At 52.3% G+C, this 25,383-nt stretch overlaps 1 protein-coding gene across 1 annotated transcript; it reads left to right on the top strand.

Annotated features, from left to right (window-relative positions):
- Positions 1-2,772: 2,772 nt before the first annotated feature.
- On the top strand, positions 2,773-4,742 carry POU4F2 (POU class 4 homeobox 2). Its single transcript, XM_054824674.1, has 2 exons — positions 2,773-3,366; positions 3,801-4,742. The coding sequence occupies exons 1-2, from the start codon at positions 3,055-3,057 to the stop codon at positions 4,740-4,742; spliced, it is 1,254 nt and encodes a 417-aa protein (XP_054680649.1). The 5' UTR covers positions 2,773-3,054.
- The last annotated feature ends 20,641 nt before the right edge of the window (positions 4,743-25,383 follow it).

The following is a 25,383-nucleotide window of genomic DNA, read 5'->3' as shown; positions in this document are numbered from 1 at the left end:
TAGCCCGCATCTTAATGGATTAAAAATTCATAGGGCGCATTAGGTTCGGTAAAATATGAATGCGCGGCTTTAAATTTTAATCGTAAATCAGAACATGGATACATGAGAGGCGACAGTGATTTCTCCCCAGATGTCTGCGTGGGTCAGGGTGTGGGCGTGGGTAAGGGGCGGGCGGGGGGGGGAGCTCTTTTATTTAGGCGGCCCACTGGTGCGCAGAGCCGGCTGCAGGGCCCGGGGCCCCGGAGGGCCGAGGAGCTGCCGGGGGCGGCGAGGGCTCCGTGCCTGCTGCGCTCCCCGCGGCGTCCCTCACGACACGGGGCGGGGGGGCAGCTGGGCATCGCGGCGTCTCTCTCTCTCAAAAAAACCCCCGCCCCCAAAACACCTCCCCCCCCAAAAAAAAGAAAAACACCAAAAAAGGGGGGAAAGGGAAATGCAGCGTTTGCTGGGCGGCGGTGCCGCGGGCAGGGCGCTGCCGGCAGCGGGGTACAGCGGCAGCGCGGCGGAGCCGGGGCCGGCGGCGAGTCCTGCAGCGCGGAGAGCCACCGGCAGGCGCGGCCTCTGCGGGGACCCCCGGGGTCAGCCCCCGGGCCCGGCACCGAGGAAAGTTTGCCCAGCTATTCCGCCGCGCTGCTCCGCACCCCGCTGCACCCCCGTGGCGGCCGTTCGGAGCGGCGATAAGCGCTCAGCGTTTTGGAGATCGGTTGTCAGTTGCTATTAAAATCAAGATTAATTCATATTAACGATATGCATTCTCAATTCTCCCGTGTGACAGCATACATTAAAACAACTATTGCGAGTAATTAAACTCAATGCGGGAGGGGTTAAATGTATAGCGTGGAGAGGTTTCTCTCCTCGCCCTTCTCTCCGCCAAAGTTCAGCCGGAGAGCCGGGCGGGCAAAGCCCTTTCCGCGGCTCCGCGCACCTGGCAGGCTGGCTGCTCTCGGACTTCCCAGCGCCAACGAGGCATTTTCTTTTTCTTTTTTTCCTTTTTATTCCTTTTTTTTTTTTTCCCCGAAAGTGGGAGATTTTCCTCCTCGGCTGTTTCACCCGCACACCTCCTGGCACGCCCGTGCTGAAGCGCGAAGGGTGGCGGCCGCTGCTGGGGAGGCGAAGGCGGGAGCGCAGGAGCGGCCAGGCGCTGCAGGGACTCCGGCGGAGGGAGGCGGAGGGACAGCTGCCTCCCTGCCAGCCGCTGCCCGCCACGGGCGTGCCGCGCCTCGCGTGGGCTCTGCCCGGGATTTACTACAAACGCGCAAAAATATTATTGATGGCTTTTTCTTGGGCGTTGGAGATGCTCGATGCTTTAGACTAATTAGACAAGCCAAAAGCCTTTTGAAGATTAAGCAAATTGGACAACCCGTGTTAATTAGAACATAATTTAAAGTTTGAAATTATATCACTCATGAAGTAGCCTAATTAGTATGACGATATGTTAATAGCCTACTGAGACACGAAGCGCGGAGGTTTGGCATGAACTCCTTAAAGGCTTGCAAGAAAATCCTCTTTCCTATGTTGTCATTAATAAAAGATTTCTATAGACTTCAGCCTTTCAACGGTGACATACAATTTATAGTACACACAATGCATTAGCCCATAGTGCTGCTCAATTTTTTTACTATTATGAAAACTAATAAATTCGTCAAGCTGAATTAAGCATACAAATCAGATGAGGCATAACAGATTACATATTGAAGCGCTGTGTCTCCCGAGCCTAAATGAAATTTCAATCTAATAATTCCTTCCTGGCCCGGCCATAATTTGTTTAGAGATGTTGTTCTACTTCTTTCCAAGCGCTATTCGCACCATAATTAAATGATACTCAAGCTTTTAACTTTGATTTATTTCACTTCTCCGAGCTGGCGACAGTGAGAGCTGATACAATGTAATTTTTTTTTATTTCCCTTAAAATTACCAAGTCTGCTGTTTAGGTGAGAAATTAAACACCTAAGCACTTATTTTAACCTTCCTGCTGCAAAGTGAAATTCATGGAAATAAACCCGGCCACCTTCAGTAAACCGACTTTCCCCGATTTCTTTTCACTCTCTTTTTTTTCTTTTCTTCTTGTTCGAAGAGAGAGGCAGGGGGGAAGTTGGCGGGACAGCGGTGCGCTTTTGCAGGAGGATCTGTCCGGCTCCCCGCGATGAGGGATGCCGGGGAGGCGGGGGGGGGGGACGACACAGACCCCGGCCGCCGCTCCCTGCATTTCCCTCCGCGACCCCCACGCAGCGCCTGGCGGCCAGCGCCCCCCGCCGCCCCCGCCGCCACGCCGGAGCGGCGAGCAGTGCCAGGGCAGCGCCCGGGACACTTTGGCTGCGGGCTCCTTGTGAGCCCGGACGGGACTTTTCTCTTCTTTCCTTTTTTTTTTTTTTTTTTTTTTTTTTAACTGGAAGGTGGATTTGGGGCGGCGAGGGGGTCGCTTCTCCCACCCTCCCCCCCCCTTTTTTTTTTTCGATTTTGGCTTTTCCCCTCCCCTTTCCGGGAGGTGGCGGGGCGCGGCGGTGAGTGTGGGACCACGCGTGGGCGTGGGCGTGGGCGCGGGGGCGGCGGGGGGCGGGCAGGGAGCGTCGGAGGAGGGGGCCAGGGCCGAGGAGGCAGGCGCGGAGGGCCCTTCCCGAGGAGTTGGGCTGTAGTGACAGGCGAGAGGGGAGGGGAGGGAGGGGAGAGAGTAAAACCCACCGGCGCGGCGGCGGGGAGGGCACTTCGCGAGAGGCGAGGGCAGGCGCCGGAGCGGAGGCGGCGGCGGACGGCGGCGAGCGCCCGGGCGGAGGGCGGGCGGGCGGGAGGCAGCCCGCGCATTCCCCGCGCATCCGCGGCTCGCCGGAGCCGCCTCTCCCGGCCGCGTCCTCCCCGGCGGGGCTCGGGCAGCCGGCTGGGGGGCGAGTGGGATTTTTTTTTCTTTTTTTTTTTCTTTTTTTTTTTTCGGGAGGTGGGGGCGCGGGGGGGGGGCCGGGGCTCCTGTGGCTTTTCCGGGGGGTCCGGGCCCACGGCCCCGCGCCCCTGCCCTCCTCCGGCAGCCGCCTGCCTGCGGGCCGGGCCGCGTCGGCGGCGAGAACCATGATGATGTCCCTGAGCAGCAAGCAGCCCTTCGGCCTCCCCCACGGCGGCGGCGGCGGCGGCGGCCTCCACGAAACCAAGTACTCGGCCCTGCACACCGCCTCGCCCTGCCCCTCCGCCGGCGCCGCCGCCCCCGCCACCAGCTCCCCCAGCACCACCGGCACCGGCGGCTCCGCCGGACGCGGCTCCGGCTCCGGCCCCGGCTCCGGCTCTGGCCCCGGCAGCGGCGGCTCCGGCTCCGGCTCGGGCTCCGGTCCCGGCGGCGGCGGCGGCGCGGAGGCGATGCGGCGGGCCTGCCTGCCCGCCCCTCCGGTAGGTGCCCGCCGCCCGCCGCCCCGCTTTAAGGGGAGCCCCTCGGCGGCCCCCCGGATCCGCCTGATGATTTTTTCATGGCCGCGCAGCAAATCACCCGGCGCCGCCGGGCGCTCGCCCAACTTATGCATGCGGCGGCTCTTGCCGCCCGTATTAATTTTTATGACCTGGGATGCTGCGTGCGGCTGGTGCGTGTGTCCGTCCGTCCGTCCGTCCGCCGCTGGCTGCCTCTGTGCGAGCGGCTGCGCGCCGCGCCCGCTCCCTCGCCCCGCTCGCTCCCTCTTCTCCTCTCCCCCCAGCCCCCCCCCCCCAAACCCCCCCTTCTCCAGGATTTCTCTTTTAACATGCTGGGAAGGTTTTAGTGGCACGGCGGAGTGCGCGGGGAGGCGAATTCCCTGCTGAGCGTTATGTGTGCCTTCTATTTGCAATTGCAGAGCAATATATTCGGCGGTCTGGACGAGAGCCTGCTGGCCCGCGCCGAAGCCCTGGCAGCGGTGGACATCGTCTCCCCGAGCAAGAGCCACCACCATCACCCGCCGCACCACAGCCCCTTCAAGCCGGACGCCACCTACCACACCATGAACACCATCCCCTGCACCTCGGCCGCCTCCTCCTCCTCGGTGCCCATCTCCCACCCGTCCGCCCTGTCGGGCACCCACCACCACCATCACCACCACCACCACCATCACCACCAGCCCCACCAGGCGCTGGAGGGGGAACTTTTGGAGCACCTGACGCCGGGGCTGGCGCTGGGAGCCATGGCGGCCCCCGACGGCGCCGTGGTCTCCACGCCGGGCCACGCTCCGCACATGGCCGGCATGAACCCCATGCACCCGGCGGCGCTGGGCATGGCCCACGCCCACGGGCTGCCGGCCCACATGGGCTGCATGAGCGACGTGGACGCCGACCCCCGCGACTTGGAGGCCTTCGCCGAGCGCTTCAAGCAGCGCCGCATCAAGCTGGGGGTGACCCAGGCCGACGTGGGCTCGGCGCTGGCCAACCTGAAGATCCCGGGGGTGGGTTCCCTCAGCCAGAGCACCATCTGCCGCTTCGAGTCGCTCACCCTCTCCCACAACAACATGATCGCCCTCAAGCCCATCCTGCAGGCCTGGCTGGAGGAGGCCGAGAAGTCCCACCGCGAGAAGCTGGCCAAACCCGAGCTCTTCAGCGGCGCGGAGAAGAAGCGCAAGCGGACCTCCATCGCCGCCCCCGAGAAGCGCTCGCTGGAGGCCTACTTCGCCCTCCAGCCCCGGCCCTCCTCCGAGAAGATCGCCGCCATCGCCGAGAAGCTGGACCTCAAGAAGAACGTGGTCCGCGTCTGGTTCTGCAACCAGCGCCAGAAGCAGAAGCGCATGAAGTACTCGGCCGGCATCTGAGCCGGCAGCGGAGGAGAATCAACAGATCGTCATCATAAAATAATAAAAGAAAATTAAAATGAAACAAACAGCAACAAAAAAAAAAAAAAGGAAAGGAGGAAAAAACACCCCACCCCACCGCCCCCAGCCCACCCCACCGCCCGCCCTGCGCCCAACTTTCGGGGGCAAGTTCCCCGCGGAGCCGCCGCCCGGACCCGCCCCGGCAAGTACCGCTGGTTTTTATTCTTAACAGACCTCGCCTGGGTGCAAGCGCGAAAGGTGCCCTTCGCAGCCGTGTGTCCGCAATGCCACGGTTTTCTCGGGACCCAAACTTGAATCTAGAGTTGAGGCTTGCGCCGCGAGAGACGTCTCAAAAGTATTTTGATTTAAATAATAATAATAATAATAATGATAAAAACAGATGGCAGGTTTTTCTGCATTTACACTGCGTATTATAAATATATAAATATATATATTTTTACTGTGGTTATTATCCTTTTCCTTCTCTGAAGTTATAACGCTTAGGGAAAGAGCTGATCCTGCTGTGTTCACTGGTCTTCAAAAGCTATTATTAGATTACTGCCAAACAACCCCTTGTAAATTATTAATTTATCTCTCTAGCAACTTCATTTTGTGCTCATTCTAATTAATTACACCTCTTTAATCTAAGTCTTGATAAAAGTAAAAAAAAATGGATAGTGAGAATCAAATATTTTGTGTTGGTAGGGTTTATGAACGTGAGCTTTTCTCTTCTTCTTCTGAACGTCCTTTTTGGCCATTTGTAAATTGTCACCTGAACCTAAGGTATTTCTCTGACGAGTATTCTTATTCGTACGGCGTCGGCACCCTATAGTAGATGTCCTACATTATTTGTGTAGCCTGATTCACTGTCCGAGGTATTTGTTTACCGCGTTACATATTTAATGGGGATTCCCATATTGTCCCCACCACACGCTGCTCCCGAAGCGAGAAAGGACGCGGCCGCGTAGGTGACAGCGTGTGTGGGGGGGTTGTCGCTTCGGGTTTCTTGCCAGCACAATATCCGTCTTTCTCGATTTCAAAGCTATATCGCGACGGTGTTCAGACCGGCTCGGTTATTTATCTATCTATCCGATTGCTTATTTATTTATTTATTTGGTCGGTCGGTTATTTATTACCTTTAATTGCAATACTTTTCCACGGAGGAAAGTCCCTTTTGGAGGTCTGTTTGTAGAAAAGCCAAATTTAAATTTGTGGGAAAGGGAGCGAGCGAGCGAGGCTGCACTGCTTGTAAATTCACAAATGGTTTGGTACATTTCTTTTGGAACAACAACAATAAAACGAGGGTACTCGGTTGGGTACCTGTATGTATTGTAAATATTTCATTGGCGTTGACGCACATATAGATATATTCTTACAGATTCCGCTGTATCGCTGTTCTATCCGAGACTGTTTGAAGTCTTAAGTTCTGTACATGACCCGATTTCGTTGTTTTGGGTTTGGTTTGGTTTTGTTTGGTTGGTTTTGGTTTTTTGTTTGTGGGTTTGTTTTTTTTTTTTCTAATAGGCGGTTTATTTATTCTAGTAATGTACTAAGTTATTTTTAAATGTTGTTAAATCGTCTTTCATTAAAAAAAAGAAAAAAGGATTTTAACGTTTTATTGGCAAAGCGCGTTTGCTGCTTCTTGTTTCCCACCGCCCAGCCTCTGCCCGAGCTCAACGCCGCCTCCGGGTCGCGGGATGCGCTCAAACCCCGCGGCGAGACGGGGGCTTTGCACCCCCCTGCCTGCCCGCACCAGCGCGGTGCTGCCCGGGGTGCGGCGGCGCCTCCGAGCCGGGGGGAGGGGGGGGTGTCCCCGGCTGCGGCCCCCCGCGGCCGGGGGGCGGGAGCGGCCCGGGGGGTGCTGGCGCTGCCGGTGGCAGCACCACGGACAGCTCCGCTCCGCGCCCCGCCCGCCGAGCGGCTGTCGCGTGTGACCGGCTGTGACCGTGCGGGGGTGTGGGGGTGACCGTGCGGGGGTATGGGGGTGTCCCCGCCACCCGAGCCGCTCGGCGTCCCGGTGCGGGAGAGTCAAAGGTGCCACACACGCACAAAAAAAAAGAGAAAAAAAAATAAGGAAGGAAAAAGTAATTTCCCCGCGTGGCGCTCACAAAAGCCGGGGAAACCCGACGGCGGCGGGCGGGGAGGGGGGAGAGGAGATCATACACGAACCGCTATTAAATATTCATATTTCCGCCCAGCCACCAGCTCCAGCTGCATCTTCAAAGCCGCCCGGGCACTCCGAGGGTGTCGGCCTGCTGGCACGGCCGGGGTGGCGGCTCCGCGGGCGCGGAGGCAGCGCCTCGTCTTCCCCGACCCGGCCAGCACAGGCGCCCCCCCTCCCCGGCCCTCCCCGGCCCCCGGCACGGCCAACGCTTGCCGCTGTCGTTACCGTCATTGCTACCGCAACGGTACTGTACAACCCCGCGGGCGCGCAGCGCGGCTTCTCTTCTCCTTCAGCCGCTGCCGGGGCTGCCGGCGCACGGCGGCTTTTTGGGAAGGGGTGGCGCTGTCCTCGCGCGGAGCCCGCGCACCCCTCCGCGCCCCGCCGACCCGGCAACCGCCAGGGCTGCGCCCCCCGCCGAGACTGCCCCCCGCGGGGAAATGCCTCCATGGCCCCCCCCCCCCCCCCGCGCCGCGGGCTGGGCTGCCGCGCAACCTCCGCGGGCGCGGGGGTCGTTTTAAGAGGGGAGGGGGGTGGGCAGAAAGAGGGCGGAAAGCGGCGGGTCCGCGGGCCGGGGCGAGCCAGGCTGCCGGGGGTAGGGGTCGGTCGGACCCCTAAAAGCAGCAGAGAGCCCCCCAAAACCGTCAGTAGGTGCAGGCAGCAGGCGGCAAACAGCCCCTGAACTGCCGCTTCGCCCTCTTAAATGAGCCATTCACTTAAAGGCTATTACGGGCGAATTAATAAATTACACAGCGAATTATTAAATCCAGATAATTACAAGGAATAAGTAAGTAATCATTAGTTATCTCAGCTAATTACTGTGGGTCAGAGCGAGCGAGAATGTGAAATCCTCCTCGGGAATTGAAATTAACTTTGCACAGTGAGTCTCTCTGCTTGACATCCCCAGTCTGTAGGCACATGGCAGCTCCCCTGTGAGCTCGGCTTTCTATTTAACTTGGAGAGAATGGAAATAAAATTAAGTGGAGATGTGATAATAGGAAGCTGCTTAGAAAGCAAACGCGGCGGGTTTTATTTTTTACCTTTTACTGCCTGGAGATAGACTGCTGTCTAGTTTCCCAAATTAAAAACCTGGGGCAATTAGTCGACTTCTCCCAGTACCTGCCTGTCCCACACACGCAGATTATTAACAAACGAAAAGGAACGAAAGAGCCGGGGGGAGGAGGGGGCAGAGGCGCCTGGGCTCCGAGAGAGCCGGGGCGGGCAGCCGGGCAGCCCCTCTGCTGCCGCTTGGCACCGCCGCCCGGGCCGGGGAGGTCTGAGGCACCGGCGCGCTTTGTTTTGGGAGACAATAAGCTGCCGAGCCCTAATGAGGGTCCCTGTCTCTTCCGTTGATCTTTCGCTAGAGCTCTCCAAGAGCTAATGTCGTTCCCCCCACCCCCCCATCTATAACATCACTTCCCGGCTTTCCTTCACGTGCATCTTTTGTAAACAGGAGATCTATAGGTGGAGACGCTCACGCTGCCCTCGCCGGACTTTGCCCGCATTAGAACAACAACAACAACAACAACTGCTGTGCGTGCACGGCGAGGAAAAAAATCCAGGCTTCTTTGCCTTTATCAATTGCAATTAGGTGGACAGTCTTCCCCCTCTTCCCTTGCTTCAGTCTGGGATGATAATTAAAATTTAATGAAGCCTGGGAGTAGCAGAGCTCTGTCTGGGGACTGTGGAATAGAATATTTTAACTGTACATTTACACCAAGTGTCTGGCTTCAAAGACGTGACTGCTTTTAATCTCGAATTAGAAAACCACAGACCTGAAATTAAATATTAGCCACCCTCGGCTCCCCTTCCTTCCCGCCACACTGTCACGCCTGTGTTTTCCTGCCTTACCCCACGACACGCACACACCCACGTCTCGGGTCTCCAATTACACTCGCGTTAATAATAGATGGCTTTGAGAGGGTGCGGATTTTTTTCTTTCCTTTTTTTTTTTTTAAAATAGGGTTAATGCAATATTAATTGCTCGTAGCTGCTATAAGAATGCGCCGCGTTTTTCCAGGAACAAATCGATGGACCGGGGCAGCGAGCGCGGAGCAGGAGGCGCAGCCCCGGGGCCGCCCGGGTGAGTACGGCCGCCGCCCGGGCCCTCTGACCCCGCGCAACTCCCGCGCCTCGTCCCGCCCCGGCGGGCGGCAGCGCGCCCCGGCCCGCGGGTCGCTGCACGGGGAGGCGCGGGGAAGGATGGCGGGGTCCCCATTTTTTTTTTTTTCCAAAATCCCCTCTCGGGGGGGTGTCTGCTGGTCGGGGGGGGGGGGTGGAGGGGAAGCCTGGCCCCCCGGCCGGCGGGTCCCCCCGCCTTAACGCGGTGGTGCCAGACCCCAGCAGCCACCCTGCTCCCAGGGCAGCCCCGTTGGTTTGTGGTCCCGGCGCGGTAACCGGGGGTGCGGTGAGGACGGTGGGACAACGCTCCCCTCCCACTTTTATTGTTATTTTGGCAGGTGAGACCTCCCGGAGGAGGGAGCCCGGACCCCGGCGGCGCAGGGGGGGAACCTGCCCTGCGGCTCGGCGCGCTCCGCAAAGGTAAATGCTTTTTTTTTGGGAGGGAGGAGGACGCCCCGCAAGAAGCAAGGGCGGGGAGGAAAGGAAAAATAATCCCAACCTACCAGCCAAAAATTGCCCAAGAAAACACCGCGGGTTCCTACAGACAGCCGGGACCCCCTTCCCGCGGCAGGGGCGTTGCTGACCTGCTCACACGGCTCCTCCGTGCCAGAGGCATCCCGGAGGCCGGGCAGGGCCGGGGGCTGCCGCCGACTTCGGGCAGGACCGGCCTGCGGGCGGGCAAGAGCCGCTGTGCTTGGGGGGGGGGGGGGGGGGGAGAGGAGGTGTTACCCCTTCCCCGTTCCGGGGCCGGGCCCCCAGCTGGCACTTGTTGCCAAAAAAATTAAAAGCAAGAAAAAAAAATCAACCCAAAATCCTACCCCAAAACTCAAGGCAATCCCCAAACCAAAACAACGGGGGCGAAAAAAAAAAAAGGCGCTTTCAGGAGCGCCAGGCGGCAGCTGGGACAGCCCCGGGAGCGGGGGGGTGTGCAGGAGCCGGCTTCGCAGCTGGGCCCCCGCCTCGGCCCTGCCCCAGCCCTCCGCAGCCGCAGAGACCGCGGGGAGCAGCGCTGCCCGGCCGGGGCGGGCTGGGCCGGCCCCAAGCCCCGCGGGCGTTTGGCACCGTCCTCCCCGGCGGGCACAGCCGCCCCCTCCCCTCCGCAACCAGCTCCGGAGTGGGACGAGCCTTCGGCCTCCTCCCCCTCCTCCCGCCCCCCCCAGCAAACCCGCTTGGCCGCCGGGCGCCCGTGGGGCGGTGGGGCCGGAGCCGCTGTCCGCCCCTGTGCGCGGTGCGGAGGGGGGGGCGGGGGCAGGGGCAGGCGGGGCGCCCCGCGGTGTTTCCGCGGCGGGCGGGGCCGGGGACTGCGCGCCCCGTCCGGCTGCGGCACCGCTCAGCAGCGCGGCAGGGCTCGCCTCGCCTCGCCTCCCCGTTTATACAGAACAGGATCATTTACATAAAGTCCTTAAGGCAAATAACTGTTGGGGCTCTAATTTATATCTGATCGAAAATTAGCCGTCATTATGCGCTCCATTAGCAGCGTCTTTAATGTGCTTCTAAGCACCATTTGTCAAGCGGCTTGTTAATATCCTTCAAGTCTTTAAAGTTGAGAGCTCATTAAAGAGTGCGCTCTGTTATTGATGTAATTTAGATGAGTTTGGAAGAGCAAGTGCGCCGCGGACAACCTGGAGGAGCGGGGAGAGGCTGGGGCTCCCCCCGGGGCTGGGGGAGCGGCACCCTGGCGCGACGGCCCCTCACCGTGGCGCCGGGCCCTGGCCGGGGGCGGCCCGGGGTTCGCCTCCGTGCTTGGGCTGGGGCGCGGGGCATCCGCCGACAGCGGAGAGGGGTTGGGGGGGGGGAACTTCTTTCGGCTGAGGCGGAGTACAGCCGCTTAATGATGTGCAGACACGATTCCGCTTGTCTCTCCCCCACTCCATCGGAAGAGCATAAAGGCCAATAAATTACCTCCGCTGCTTATCTGAAAATCCATCTATTCTGTCGGTTTTTTTTTTTTTTTTCCCTCCGCCGGTGCAGATCGCGTTGGTGCAACACGATGAAGCCGCCCCATGAGGGCGGGCTGACGGAGAGCTCCCCGCCGGCCCCCCCGGGGACTTCCCTCGGCCCACCGGCAGGTCCCGGCCGCCTCCGGAGACCTGCTCCGCCCCTCCCCGCCCGAAATCCTGCTGGAAACCAGGCGGTGAGGGGCAAGGCCCGGCTGAGCTGTGTGTGTCCGGCCCCCCCTCCCCCGGGCGGTGCGGAGCGGAGCGGAGCGCGGCGGGGGTTTGCGGGGAGGGTCCTCCTCTGCGCCGCCGTCCCCGGGCTTCCCCCGGGCGAAAGCAATAAAGCGGGTAATTAGACTGCTAAAGACGGATGTAAATAACGGGGAGGAGGCGGCGGTGACATCCGGGCGGCGGGGCCGGTGCCCCCCGGGGAATGGACACGGAGCTCCGCAGCGCCCGCCCCAAGGCCCTGGGGAGGGGCGCCCGCTGCCCCGGCGGCGTTCGGGCTGCGGAGGTGGTGGTGGGGGTGTGTGTGTGCCGGCAATTCCCGCCTGCGAGAGGGGGCTCTCACCACGCATCGGAAAGGCCCCTTTGCCCCCGGAGCCCCCCCCCGCCCCGAGCGTTACGGGTCAGGGGCCAGGGCAGAGGACGTTGCGGCCGGGGGGTGCAGGTATCAGCAGCCTTTCAAACCCCGCTGCAGCCCGGCAAACCCCCGGCACAAACGTCCGCGCTGGGGCTCGAACCGGCTTTCCGCACAGGCTGTATCAAAGGGGTATTTACCTCAGTGCACGGTCCCAGGGACACACTGACACCCGTGGGAACGTTTCTCTCTTCTCCATCCAGGAGTGCCATGCGTCAGCAGCCACACGGCTGCATCCATCCCTCCCCACCTCCCGGGCAGCGAGCCCGGGGGGAGCCCCCATCTGTGCGGGGTGGGGTGCATACAGCCCTGCCTCCCACACAAGAGAGGGCTGCTCCTGAAGAGCTGGACACATCTTCTGCAGATCGCAGTGTCATCACCAGCAACGTGAGGCCCCTCCTAGGGCCACCACGACTATACTGGTCCCAGATGCTCTCTGGGTAGAGGAAAAGAAAAATACCTTCAGGATGATAAGCGAAAGCATCACCCCAGGTAGGCAAATATGAGACACAAAGAGCCACCAGAAGGCCCAAGGTTGATGTGCTGAATCATACTTGGAGATGTGCTTATAGTTATTGCCACCAGGAACATGCAGGAGATGGAGCGCAGCACCACGTTGCCGTGTACATGGCTGGCATGCGTTCTCCTTGTCCGTTTGCATGTGGCATTCGGGGATCGAGTCCTCTCAGGGTGCATGTGGGCACATGTGTGTGGTCTGCTGGATTTGAGAAGGGCTCATTGCATGGTGGAAACCCTTTCTTACTCATATGTTCACTGGAAACCCTCATAGCTTTTCTATTGCCTGTGGCACCACGTTATTTTGGAGGGAAAGCTACGGAAGTAGGTAGAATAAACTTACCATTGAGAACATACTTTTTTGGGGGGCATTTTACAGGGAGATAATTTTGTCTTTATTTAAAAAAGCCATTAAAAACATCGTGTCAAACATAGCAGGGCAAGTCAGCACATGCCAGATGGGGAGGGAAAGCCATGGAAAAGTCTTGTGTTACGATGATGACATTTTATGGCAGCAACGATTACAGCTTTTAAGCAAGTGAAAAGCAGTTCAGTTTCTTGCCTTATTTTGGGGGCAGAAATTATTTTGTGGGCACATCTGGGGATGTGCAGCAGTGAATGAGCTGTGTACAGGTCCCATTCCCACCCCGGCAGTGGCTGTGACTCTTGGGGGGGGGCTTCTGGCAGTGACACGCATGGTGGCACCCTCTGGGCGGCAACATGAATCCCTGTGGGCCAAAGAAGAATGTGATGAGGAGGGCTTGTGCAAACCTCAGCATTATAAAAGCCTCCATCCCACAGGTGCACACAAACACACACACACCCCCCAGATGCTATGCAAAAAAGAAAAAAGCAAGAAATGTCACCTTTTGAAATTGTTTTTGCATCCTGAGTTGTGAAATTTCTTTCCTGATTGCTCTTCATTTTAGAAATACAGATTCTTTAAGAATACATTCTTAAAATGCATTATCTTTAAAAATGACTGTGAATGGACACGCCTAGTTCCTTGATACATAACTCAAATTTCTCTCACACTTACGTACGTTGTGTGAAGATGCCCACAAACCTTTCCTGCTGGTCCTTCCTCACAGAGAAGGGGCGTTGTTGTGGTGGAAGCCCACCTAGGAACCCCTTGCTAATTGCTGCCGCTCACCCGTGAGGGCTGGGGTGGCTGCCTGCTCCCCATTATCCTCCCACCTGGTTGCAATTCAAACCACTCTTTGTTTCAGCTTCCATCGATAGGCTGACACAAAGTGGATGTCAGCAGCGGGCTGGGGGATGGACGACATGTGTGGTCCCTGCACCTCTGCCCAGGTTAATCCCTTGTCTGCTCAGGACGGCTGGGGAAACACTCACCTCCCAGGCTAGGGAGGTCACATTCGGAGAGGGGTGACGGCCAGTGCACCCCAGGCTGTGTGATTCCTGCTGGCCCTGCTGAGGACACTATTGAAACGCAGTGCTGGTGCTTGTGTCAACACCTGCGCTACGAGAAGAGTGTCACCATCCTCCCAGTATAGCCGAGGGGACGGGATCCCGGGAGGCCACCTAGCGCAGACGCCTTGGAGCCCTGGCTAGCGTTGCAGGTCAGCACCTCCTGGCTGTGCCTACACCAGGAAATGAAGCAGGACGGGGGCACCGGCCTGGCCACAGACGGCTCTGCCTCTGCCGTGCTGGCCAGAGCTGATAAACGCCCTCCCAAGCAATGCTTGACCATGGCCTGGGGACACTGTCTGCTCCAAACAGGCAGTTCGGTTGTGCCCGCACAGTTCTGGGGAGCGAGGAGAAGAGCGGAGGGGAATTAGCAGTCATGCAGTGCTGCTTGGCCCCAGGGCTGGAGAACGGTTCCCAGCTGGTTCCGCAGGCTGATAGGGATGCAGCCGCCAGAGACTACCCACCACTTACCTAAAGCTTTTTCTCTTCCATAAAGCCTCTTCCCTGCTGGGGAGGTCGGGCTGTGTTTGGCTTGGATATGAAAACCGGCGCCTCTCCCCTCAACCTGCTGAGCCGCATGTCCCCCTGAATTAGCCAGCATTACTCTTAACTCATTGAATTGTCTGGATTCGAGCCAGCCAGCCGATGGGCTTTTGCCCAGACGCAGGTTTGCGAGTCAATGGCACCAGGACCCGGTGAGGTCCAGACATCGCCAAGGATCTTATTGCTCGTCCTTTGGACCAGCCCAGAGCAGCCCTGTGTGCCCGGCGGCCCCTGCGAGCGTGCCGATGAGCGGGGCAGGCGCGGGCTGGAGCCAAGCAGCCACTCTCCTGGGCAACCCATGGGGATGGTGTACGAGGCGGCCCTGGGAAGATGGGGAGAGGGTTGTACTTTTTTTAGACAGCTGTTAAAATGTTTTCATTTAATCAGCCACGGTATGTACGCCTCAGTTAAACAGCTGGCATCCGAGCTGATACACAAGGATGTGTAATTTTGATTCCTACCTTTCTGTTTCAAAGCTGTCTCGTTTTGAGTACTTTGATCCAAAGACTAAACTTATTGTGGCATATTTATGTATATGACATTTTCATTCGCTCCTTTATTTATTTATTTTTGCAAAACATCACTTACAAGGTTTCTCGAGCCAAGGCGGCGGTGCTCCGTGAAGGAAAACACACGGCCCAAACTCCAACGCTTGTGTGCTGCAATAGTCCTGTTTTATACACATCACAGGCTTGAATTGCAAAAGCAGTGGCAATGCGTGGAAGAGAGCACGCAGAGAAGGGAAAACCGTGCCGGGGGCGAGTGACAATGTACTTAACACTGCGTCCCAATGGACTGGCTGATTTTTTTTTTTTAAGGATTTATTTTTCTGGAGTTTTACAATTCTTTCTGGGTCTTTATGGCAATTCAGTGCTTTTGCCCCTCTCTGAGTGCCTCATGGTATTTAGCATACTGATCCCCCCAACATCCCGAGGAGGCAGGGACATGCTGCTACCCCACCTTACAGCAGAGGAAAACAGAGAAGTTTGGGATGGATGAGGAACTGTAAAGAAGTCTCCCAAGTCCTAGGAGAGTGCTCAGGCCAGGGGACCAAGCCTGCTCCATCTGACAGCCCCTCCATAAAGCTGAGCCAGTAACGTCCTTGAATATCTTACTCCCGGGACACCGGGAGTATGACATGCCCAACGAAACACCCATTCACCTCGAACTGCGGCAAGAAGTGGTTTATTTCCCCCGCAGCAGCACAGCAGTCGGTTCTAAAGCTCGGCCTCAGGGGCACTGCAGCAGGGAGGCAGAGTGGCAGTGGAATGGCGAAAGCCGACTTCCTTTGGATTCGGGTCTTTTGGTTGGGTTCTCTGGTGTCAAATAAGGCCCAAACCCCGCCTGATGCTTTTCCTGAGGATGGAGCATTAATAAAACCTCTTGCCTGGGGCAGGCTTTCTTGTACATGTGTGATTTTCTGCCTTTTCCCTTGTGTGGGACACACATGGGGTCTGTCCCCTCTGTCAGCTGCTTCGCTGCACATCTGTGGGGATATATTCACAGTTAAGCCCTTTCCCTATCCGTTCCATTGGTTTGAAGTGGGCTTAAACCAGTTTTAAAACCAGTTTGAGGCTGGGGGAGGCACAGAGAGAGGTACAAACAGAGGGCCCCCAGGCTCTCCTGAGGAAGCCAGGCTCCCATCTGTGACTGAGCCACCCGAAGAGGAGATGCTGCTGGGGGGAATATTTCAGCACCTCCTTCACCCTTTCCTGCCCCCCAGCCGGCTTCTGTTGCGACGGTCCTCACCCTCCGAGCGCAGCAGCAGCCCGAATGCAGCTCTGCTGCCTCAAGTCGGCTTTAACTAAGTGGGTCCTCCTGCGCACGGACGTGCGCAAACACAAGCAGCCCCGTCATCCACATGGAAACGCACGCTTCATTTCTGCAGCAACATTTTAGACATCCTCACCGATAGTTTTAGAAGGTCTTGGACTTCACGTTAGCTGAGGTCCGACTGATGTTAAGATTTAACTGAGAAAACTCAAAAGGTTAAATTGAAAAAAAAGTTACTGCTTAAAAAGCAGAGGCATTGCCAGGGGTATCCAGTTTTCATCTTCAGAAAAGACTCTGATTCGTACACCTCCAAACCCTGAATCCCCGGGAAGGAAGTGCTGACACCAACCCTCCCTTCAGCCCTCCAGATCCCTTCTTCCCTCCTTTGCCCTAACAAATACACCTCTGGGCTTTGGTGAGCGAGTTTTCTTGCCCAGAGGAAATCGGCAGCTGACCTGGCTGCCTGTGCCAGGCTGCTCCGTTAGGTTTTGTGCCAGATCTCACCCAGTGAGGTCTCAACCGGGTGTGTGTTTTAGGCACGACAATCTTTAAACTGTCCTCGGTTGACTAAAGGAAAAACAGAAGCTGTTTACCACGTAATAGTACCCTGCACATCTGCAGGAAGAAACCCACCTGCAATTACAAGAGAAAGGACCAATACAACAATTAAAGTTAATTTTCAGTCAAGGCTTTCTAGCAAGAAGATGCTGCTCCACCTTTCCTCTCATTTTAGAATTAGAAGCATTTTCTTGATCCAGGAAAGCGCTGTGCTCAGATTAAGGCCAAATACGATAGACCAACATTTCAGAACATGTGTAATTCTGTATTTTGAGGTATCTGTAGGCACTTTTGGCTGGCATTTCATCACACCTCAATCTTCCTTCCACTGAGGCAGAATCACTCTCATATGCTGTAGAACAACGTTGCTGCCTTACACTCTAGGCAGTAAGCCGTAACTAAAATGCGCGCATGCAGCCCAATCTTTTTTGTGCCAAATACCGCCGCACCGCCAGCCGTATAACAGTGTCACATGCATTAGTCATCGTATTGCCTCGCTGACACTCCCAGGTTAGAAGTACTCTGCTTTGCTGAAGCTGAAAATACTCCTGGAGTACAAAACTGCCGGAAGAATATCAGCTGCAATTACAAATCTACACTAAATACACAGCATTGTGGCCTTTTCGATACTACATTTCTGTGGCAAGTTTTTCCATTGTGGATCGTTCAGTCATGTTGGGACAATTTGTTAAATAATGTAGAGGCGCTTCATCATGGAACAATATTGGAGGTGATTTACAGTTCTGTCTCTTAGCAGCACACCTGTAAATTGCTATAAATAATACTAACCCCTATTAAGGAGACATCAGGGTGCTTCCAGGCTGAGAGAATTAACGGGGAGGCAGTTGTGGATGATGCTGGGTAAAAGCACTACTGGTTTACAACTGATGGGGTTGCTCCGATATACAGAGCCCCACACAGCCAGGTGAAGGTCTGAGTTTCTGAAGGGCAGAGTTCGGAAGCATGTAGCAGCAGGCTGGTGTACAGAGATCAGTGATATTCTAGGCTTAAGTACCTTCATTTTTCTTGAGGGCATAACATAACTTTTACAAATCTGCTGTTTGTGGCAAAGTTTAATTAGAAATAGCTCATCATCTTTACTTCTCATTTGTATCAAGTCTTCATTCGGCAGGCATACAAGGTTAACAATGAAGGAAGGCTACGAAGCAAAGTAGACAGACCAAAATCCCAGGCAATAGTAATACAGAGCAAATCCTGCTATCTCAAAGGTTGCTGACACCTGCAAACTGGGGAAAACACTTGTGAAGTCAAGAATAAACACAGAAATCCAGAACTTATCCACTTTTCACATGCACCAAGCCAATGAGCTTGCTCACTTTTCAGCAATACAGAACAGTTTCATTTTTCCTAGCAACGTAAACAACCGCACGATCATTTTGGAGAGGTGACTTACCTTTGGTTAGCAAGCGGTTTCAGACAATCAGAGAAAAGAGGTGGTGGTTCTTTGTAAATAAGAAACTGCACACGCCAACTTTTTGGCAGGTGATGTGAGGGGCGGGTGAACGAGCTTTGCAGAACCCAATGTTAATCAGAATTGTGAATTCAGAGGGGAGACTTTGAATGAAGGGGAAGAAGGAAACAAATGAGTACAAGGAAAAGCAGGGAAGAAAGTGTAAATGGGAAAGGAATACAGCAGGCTCAAAATCTCAGTTTTACTGTAATTTGTATTTGGGTCTTGATCCAAAGCCCTTCTGCTGGGGAGTGAGAGTCTGACTTATTTCTGGTGTGAATATCCACCTATCTGATCAACAGATTATTTTTTTTTAATGCTGCATGTGGAAAAGGGTGAGAAAAGAGGATCAAGCTCCTAACCAAGGAACCAGTCATGGCAAAACAGACAAAATCACAGAAAGTACTTTCCCCCCAAAGGGGTGATCATTATGCAGGGATGCAAAAGAACAGCTAAATATGGCAGGAACACTTCAAACTATGAAACTTTTTCATTTAATAGCACCATTATGAACACTTGTGTTTCAAAGGTGTTGAAGATTATTTACAGGTAGAAGTTCAAAAGACCCGAGTACAACCACCAGGAAGCAAAGGTGTGAAGACACATAATTCAGGGCTACCACATGCAGATATTTACTTCAGCTTGCAATATCTGGGGAGGCTTTGAAGCCTTTGCTTCAGAAGTCAAGAGATGACCTGAGAATTGCAGCTTCCATTATAGGAAACCTGTTGCAGGAAAGCGCTTTAGCGTACACCCTGAACAAACTTCAAAGGCTCAGAAACCAGAGGAAAAAGTAAAAGGACTTCAGTCTGTCTTCGTTGAACACAGCTCTCAGGAGGACTTCTGGATGTATACGATGATTTGAGACAATGCATATGATGACCGTATTTAAAGCAGGCTATGTACATGTGCCGGTCTCACAGAACGAGAGGAAACCTAAACTATTACATGAAACGTTTTGTCCATTCATACGCCTCTGCGGAGCTACTGTAGCATTACAAAAGGCAGAGGAAAGCTTTGCTGTGTTGTGGAGGATGAATTCATGCAGCAGAGCTCCTCTCCTCTGCGGGGGTGTAGCTGATACTCACCAGATGCGGCCACCTCCAGGCAGCTGCGTGCTGGGCCAAATGCTCTGAACGATGCCTGGGATTCGGCTGAACCGAACTGGCTCTGGTTTAGAGGTGCGAAAGCCTCTGTCTGGCTCGCTTAGTCGATACCATGACAGGCTCACCATGTGCAGCCCGGGAGTCTGGCCTTGGTTTCACATGCTTTTTCAGCTGATGAAGACCACTATATATTTCCAGCATCTTTTTCCTTTGAAAAAATAGTTAACTCCACTCTCACTCACAGTCCCAAAGATATTTCACTCATGTCTGATATTAAGAAACGTACAACAGGGACTGCAGAGATGAATCACGCCGTCTGATGGTGAGATTAAACCCAGCAGCTTTCAAGGGAAAGCGCATTGTCTCACTGATGGAAATACCACAGCTCCCTACAGTGGGATGTGGGATCTGGCAGGAACAGAGGGGGTGACTAAGCCAAGCCTATTTTTTGCAAATATATTAGTTTAGGTTTTTTATTCTTTTACTTCACTCACCTTCACAGCCTGTTTCTTCATTTAGTTTGCATAAACTACCAAGTTTTTGGCACAGATGGCGTCAGAAAGTAATTTTCTAGCCAGGTTCCACTATCCTGCGATTTTCTAATCAGGAAGAAGGAGGAAAAAAAAAACCCCCTAGAACAAGACTTATACAAGTGACCCCAACCAGCAACACTGACTGAACAGCGCCTGCTCCGAGGCGGTTTGGCGTGTGTAAATGCGCACAGCTTGTGCCAGTCCCTGACTACTGTGCCAAGCCTGGTACGCGCAAGTTATTTCAAAAAAGGTTCCTAGTCCTGACATCTTACAGTCTAACTGGCTCCTGCTGCACTTAAAATATTCACACTGAACCTTGACATCTTTCTTGCCCCTGCCAGAGTCACCTTTGTTGGCCCGCAAGTTTGTGTTTCAGGAGATTGAGCTGGCTTGGTCCAGGCTGGTTTCACACAAGGGTTATCAACTCCTGCTAGCGAGAACTTCCCCTACAGGCACATCAGTAAGACTTGTTTGTGGTGTTCCTCCTTAGTTATGCAGAATAAGCAGGGCCAACACAGATTGTATGGCTTTCGTAGAGCCCCAAGCTCCGGCAGCATGGTAGGTACACAGCCACTTAGCTGACCTACAGCCATCATTTAAAAAAAACCCAAACGTTTTCCACATAAGGGAGCTGCCGACTGCCCTTAGAGCCTCCGTTCAACCAGCCCAGCAGCAGCTACATTTTACAAACCTGCATGGGTGTCCACTCACCGCTGGCTCTGTGCGCATGATCTATTCTGCTGTTGCTGGCAAGGCCAGATGCACCCCTCCCTGCCCCCCCACGTGCACAGGGTATGCTAGTGCTGGATGTCAGCGTGACAGGAAGAATTCAAAGTGCCGTAAATCCTCACCCCTTTCTGCTTAACTGTCCCCATCTCAAGCAGTTGTTTAGCCATTTCTGCCAAATGCACTGCAAAATGTGAATGCGTCAGTGATACTGCTCTCCCAGAACAGAGGTTTGTAGAGGTGAAGTAAAAGCAAAGGCTCCAATTCATCAAAATATTCTAATATCACAGAGCTCCTCTAAGAGTATCAGAGCTCAGCAGACGTGAAAGCTCATTGCAATTCAGAATGTAAAAGTTAAAGGGGCTGCTGTGAGAGAGTGGAGCCTGGAGACAGAAGCCAGGTAATCCTGAACTTCCCTTATCATAAATAAATTTTGTTTTAATATGCACTGTGAGCCTGGCATGAGCGTGGTCTGCCCAGAAAGTGGACAGCAACGCCAGGGAAACTGATTTCTTGGTACTTACGTGGAAAGGGAGAGTGTCTAATTTTCTCAGCCCACCGATGCTGAGGAGCCGGGAGGCAGACAGCTCTTATGAAAGAAAACAGGAGAAAATAACAGTGACCACCATGCTTCAGGGAGGGCTCTCTGAAGACGCTTTTAGAGGCACTGCTGTGGTTAAGTCCGGATTTAAGCCACTTCAATTACGAATGGTGAACTTGTGGCCAGATGGGGCAATGTTTTCTGAAGTAGTCCAGGAAGACCAGGGAGCAATGTTGCCAGGGATAGAATAGCTCAGTGTAGGAGGCAGCAACCTTTCAAAGGTGATGTACCTCTGTATATGGCTATGTAGTGCCCACATCGGGGGCTAAACGAGCCAGTTACGAAAGCTGCCGTTGAAGGAAGCTGCCTCCCAGATACAAGGCTTACCTCTTATCATTCTGGCTGGACTGTATCTCAGTCCTAGCTGGGTTTCGAGCTGAGTGGGAGCCAGGAGCTGTTGCCGCCCCCAGACACTCCTAGTATGTTCAAGCTCCCAGCGCCTGGGTCTTCTGTGTGCTACCAAAAATGTGCTGTCCACCGGTTTTCTACCTGTATTGCCAGTGGCCAAGCTGCAGAACTGAGCTGGAGAATGGGTAGCTGCTGGAACAACTTGAGACTTCTCCCTCTCCCTGTGATCCTACAAAGAGCTGAGGAATTCTTCTGGGGCTGCACACCCTCAGCTCCCAGAGGCTTCGGGCAGGGCCATCGCCAGCACTTCAGATCTGGCCCAGGTTAGCTATGCCTGAAAGCTGCTCTTGTTGTCTTTCGTGTGATAACGCAACAAATTTCAATTAAAGGCACACTCACACTTTTTTCTCTTTTTCCTCCTCTGCTAAATGGGCTTGAGAGCCCACTTGACCAACAGCCATTCTGGACTTTTATTCTGTAGTTTTAAAATCTAAACATTAAATGTTTGGAAAGAGAAGTTTATCTCCTAAGGTTAAACTCCTGGCAATGCACTTTAGCATCATAGCTGCTGGACTCCTTCATGCTCAGCATCACTCTTCTGTGATATGCCTGTGTCAAAAGAAGACTCACACATGTTTATTTGTCTTCAAAGAGAGCATACACATTCTATCTACGTGTAAGCAGAAGTGTAGCCAATATAGAGATACTATGAAGTTATGCTGTCAAACAAGACACAGTTTTGGAAAAAAAAAAAAATTTGTCCTCATTCTCTTCTTTGTAGGAGCTGTCTTCAGGAATACCTTACTGAATCTCAGGACAAAGTCCCTGATGTACACCACTTCTGAAGGCTGATGAGTCCTCACCTCATGTGTAATGGCTGAATCTCACGTAACTACTTAAGACTTTAACCTATTCCTTGCATTTTTACATGTATATTATTGTTTCTTCCAGTTACGTTCTACTTCTTCCTAGCAGGAAAGTGTGGCTTTAGTAATACCTATCATCAATCTTGTTTATTCCATCTATTTCTAGGTAATTATATATAGTGTATTTCTTAGTCTATATTTGGATGGCCTATTTAGAGATGAATGGATTCCTTCCAGAATGGCAATGACCTTTCTGTGACTCAAACATTAATTTTCTAAATGGCTTCACAGGTGAAATACCTTATATATCATCATAATTAACAAGATATACCCTATTAATGGTCCGAAAACATGCTTTTCATAATTATAAACAGAATCCTTTCTGAGGTACAACCTTCCCCTCTGCTATGAATTGTTAGTCAATACCATCTGATACCTACTAAACCCCTATTCAAAAAGCGGTCTTAATTGCTAGTTTCACATACCTTAGGCACCCACAAGACGTAGATTTTAGAGACATCAGTATTACACTTCAGAACTATTCAGAGATTCATCTGCTATAATATGTGTCTTTCTTTTGAAACAGACAACTGGTATTATAGGCTAAATTGATTTATCTGCTTTCCTAACTTCATTAAAGTCAACTATGCCTATAATTTCTCAGGGCACAGAAAAACTTGCAACTGCAATTCCTACTCTCTTATGAGTCCTCCTTTCTGATTGCAAGGGTCAGGGGATTAGAGGCTTTCTGGAAAAACTTGGAGGAAGGATTGCAACGATAATGAACCAGGCAGAGCGGAGAATAATTCTGTTCCGTATGAGGAGCTCCTTAAAGAAATTAGAGCATCTCATGTAAAGAGACAAAGGACAAAAGTTCCATTACACTAATTTGAGCTCTGATCTCAGCAGATCTCACTATTTCTGGCAAAAGATGACTGAAGAACAGTGATGTTGGAAGAAGCATTGGTATTTCAGTAACTGGTGATTTTTCTTCCAAGGAAACACTGAGTGGATACTGCAGCCAAGTACCAGTGAGCACTGTGCTTTCAGCGGGATCAGGCGAGGCGTTGCACTGAGACCTGCCCATGACCTGTGGAGCTCTGACCGCTTCTAACCGCTGAGAGGTTTATTCCAGGATCCTGTCCAAAGTATAACGTATGGAACAACATTCTGCCTAACCTCCTTGCCCCATTAATTTGAAGGGGAAAGCAGAGCCTTCGTTTTCCCACTGAAAATGTCTACAAAGGAGCAGAACAACGCCTGCATTCTGCCAGACAGACAGTTACTCGTCAGACAAATCGTTACTGGGATGGGAAGCAGGTACATTTAGCTCAATGAACATAATTTTCTCCTGAAGCTTCCTGACTCTGAAGAACACAACTTGCATTTACATTATTACAGGATGATAAAAGTCCTCTTATTTTTATTAAAAGCTTTATGACTAAAAAGTATCGTTAAAAATATGGGAGACCTAATGCTCTAGAGGATTAATTTGTGATCATTTTTTCACAAGCATACAACAGTTATCACTTAGTAATGTGTGCAGATTAGCAAAAAAATAGTGATGATCGTGGATGCTATTTATATAACCGTGTAATAACTTTTGGGACACCTGCGCAGAATGCTCAGTTACTGCAGAAATGTACGTGAGGTTCAAAACCCTTAAGAATTTAGAAACTTGCCCTTGAAAAACTGGTAATTGTCTTTTCTAGAATGTCTGCTTGGTTTATGTTATTTTATATATTTTGTTTTACTATGAAGAATAAATTCAAATATGCCATTTAGTTTGACAATATTCTGATAAAAGAAATTCCAAATATCTAAAAATAGCAACCTCTTACAAGCAGTCCTGCTATACTTATTGAGATTAGAAGAGTTTGCAGATTAATGTGATTTTCAGATATTATTTGCCAAATTGTGCTGTTTTATAATGTTTTTAGTATTTCATATCAATAGCATTAAAATATTAGGGGTAAAGTGGATACTTTTATTATTTATATTTAATTCACGGTCCTGTTTCTCTTCCTGGTTTTCACGAAATGTTTACCTCTTCTTAACACTCAGGAAAGAGATTGTTATGCTTATGTGTGTGCATAATTGTACGTAGGAACATTCCTATACAACTTTTCAGCCTTGTAAAAACATTCTAAATGAACATTGTTGTAATAAGCTTGGTGTTCAGACAATAAAGACCTCTAAGTAAAAAAATAAAATTGTTGAGGTATTTGTATTTACATTGCATGTACACAGCATCTTGATGAAAAATGGTCTAATAAGAACTAGTTAATGATATGTTTTTACCATACCTTCACAGGGAGAAATCCTATTGTCGCGTGTCAACCAGTTACTCAAATTGCAATCCTGAAGAAAACCAGCAAATTGAGTTATGACTATGGCAAAAGCTATTGCTTGCTCAAAGACTGTCATAAAAACTGATTACAGGTCTAATGGACCTCGCTTCCAACTCTGAATCCGGAAACCTCTGTTTAGAGAAAGGAACGGTTGACTATTGGGGTTCACAAAGCTTGGTTTCTGTAGTTTGAAAGAACAGGTTTTCTAACACATGAAATTATGAAAGCTTGCATCAATTTTCCTAAATAAAATTCAAAGGTTCCAAAACCTGCTTTTATGTATATTCTGCAAAGTGATAACCGCCATCTCCTGTCCTCTGCCTCTTCTTTGGACCAACAGTGATGGTAGCTGGAAAATGCCCTCTGAGGACTGTGAAGACCACAGGAGTCAGACTGCTGTGGGTCATGTGGGGAAGAATCATGTGGGGTCACTATCAAGAATTTCATCAGCTCAAAATGGGACACAATTCTCCACACACACTCCAAAATCAGTGCTTCAGGTTATTTATCAAAAAGAATCTAGGCAGAATTTTAGTTCACCTGATTCTGTGAATGGACACAGGCTTTGCTAAAAGGGGAATTTCGGGTTCAATTTTGAAAATGTGACATACAGGTATTCAACCAGATGCACTTTCATTATTAAATATAGTTGTTTCAGCTGTGCCTATAGATTGATGTTGCACTTGAGACAGTCAATAGCATTTCAAATGCTTTGATTGTACAGGCTTTCAACAGTTTCACGAGTGTGTTCAACCAGATTTTAAACAAACTTAGTTGTGTTTTGGGTCCAACCTGCGTTATTAGATCAAAATCGCACCATAGCATGCCACCCAGGCCGGATCTATTCTATTCAAGTTACAGTTGAACCACAACTGTTAAGCACAAATGCTAAAATCACCAATAGCCCAATGAATAAGGCATCAAGCTTGCAGTGTATTTTTTCTGAAAGGAACAATAAT

Source organism: Grus americana, chromosome 4 (genome assembly GCF_028858705.1).
Source record: "Grus americana isolate bGruAme1 chromosome 4, bGruAme1.mat, whole genome shotgun sequence".
Classification (NCBI taxonomy): Eukaryota; Metazoa; Chordata; class Aves; order Gruiformes; family Gruidae; genus Grus; species Grus americana.
This window is presented reverse-complemented; position numbering and strand designations above follow the sequence as displayed.

Excerpts from the sequence above, each read along its gene's own strand:
- POU4F2 (XM_054824674.1), top strand. The coding sequence starts at position 3,055 with ATGATGATGTCCCTGAGCAGCAAGCAGCCCTTCGGCCTCCCCCACGGC. Across the intron at positions 3,367-3,800 it reads CCTGCCTGCCCGCCCCTCCG|AGCAATATATTCGGCGGTCT; the intron begins GTAGGTGCCCGC and ends TTGCAATTGCAG.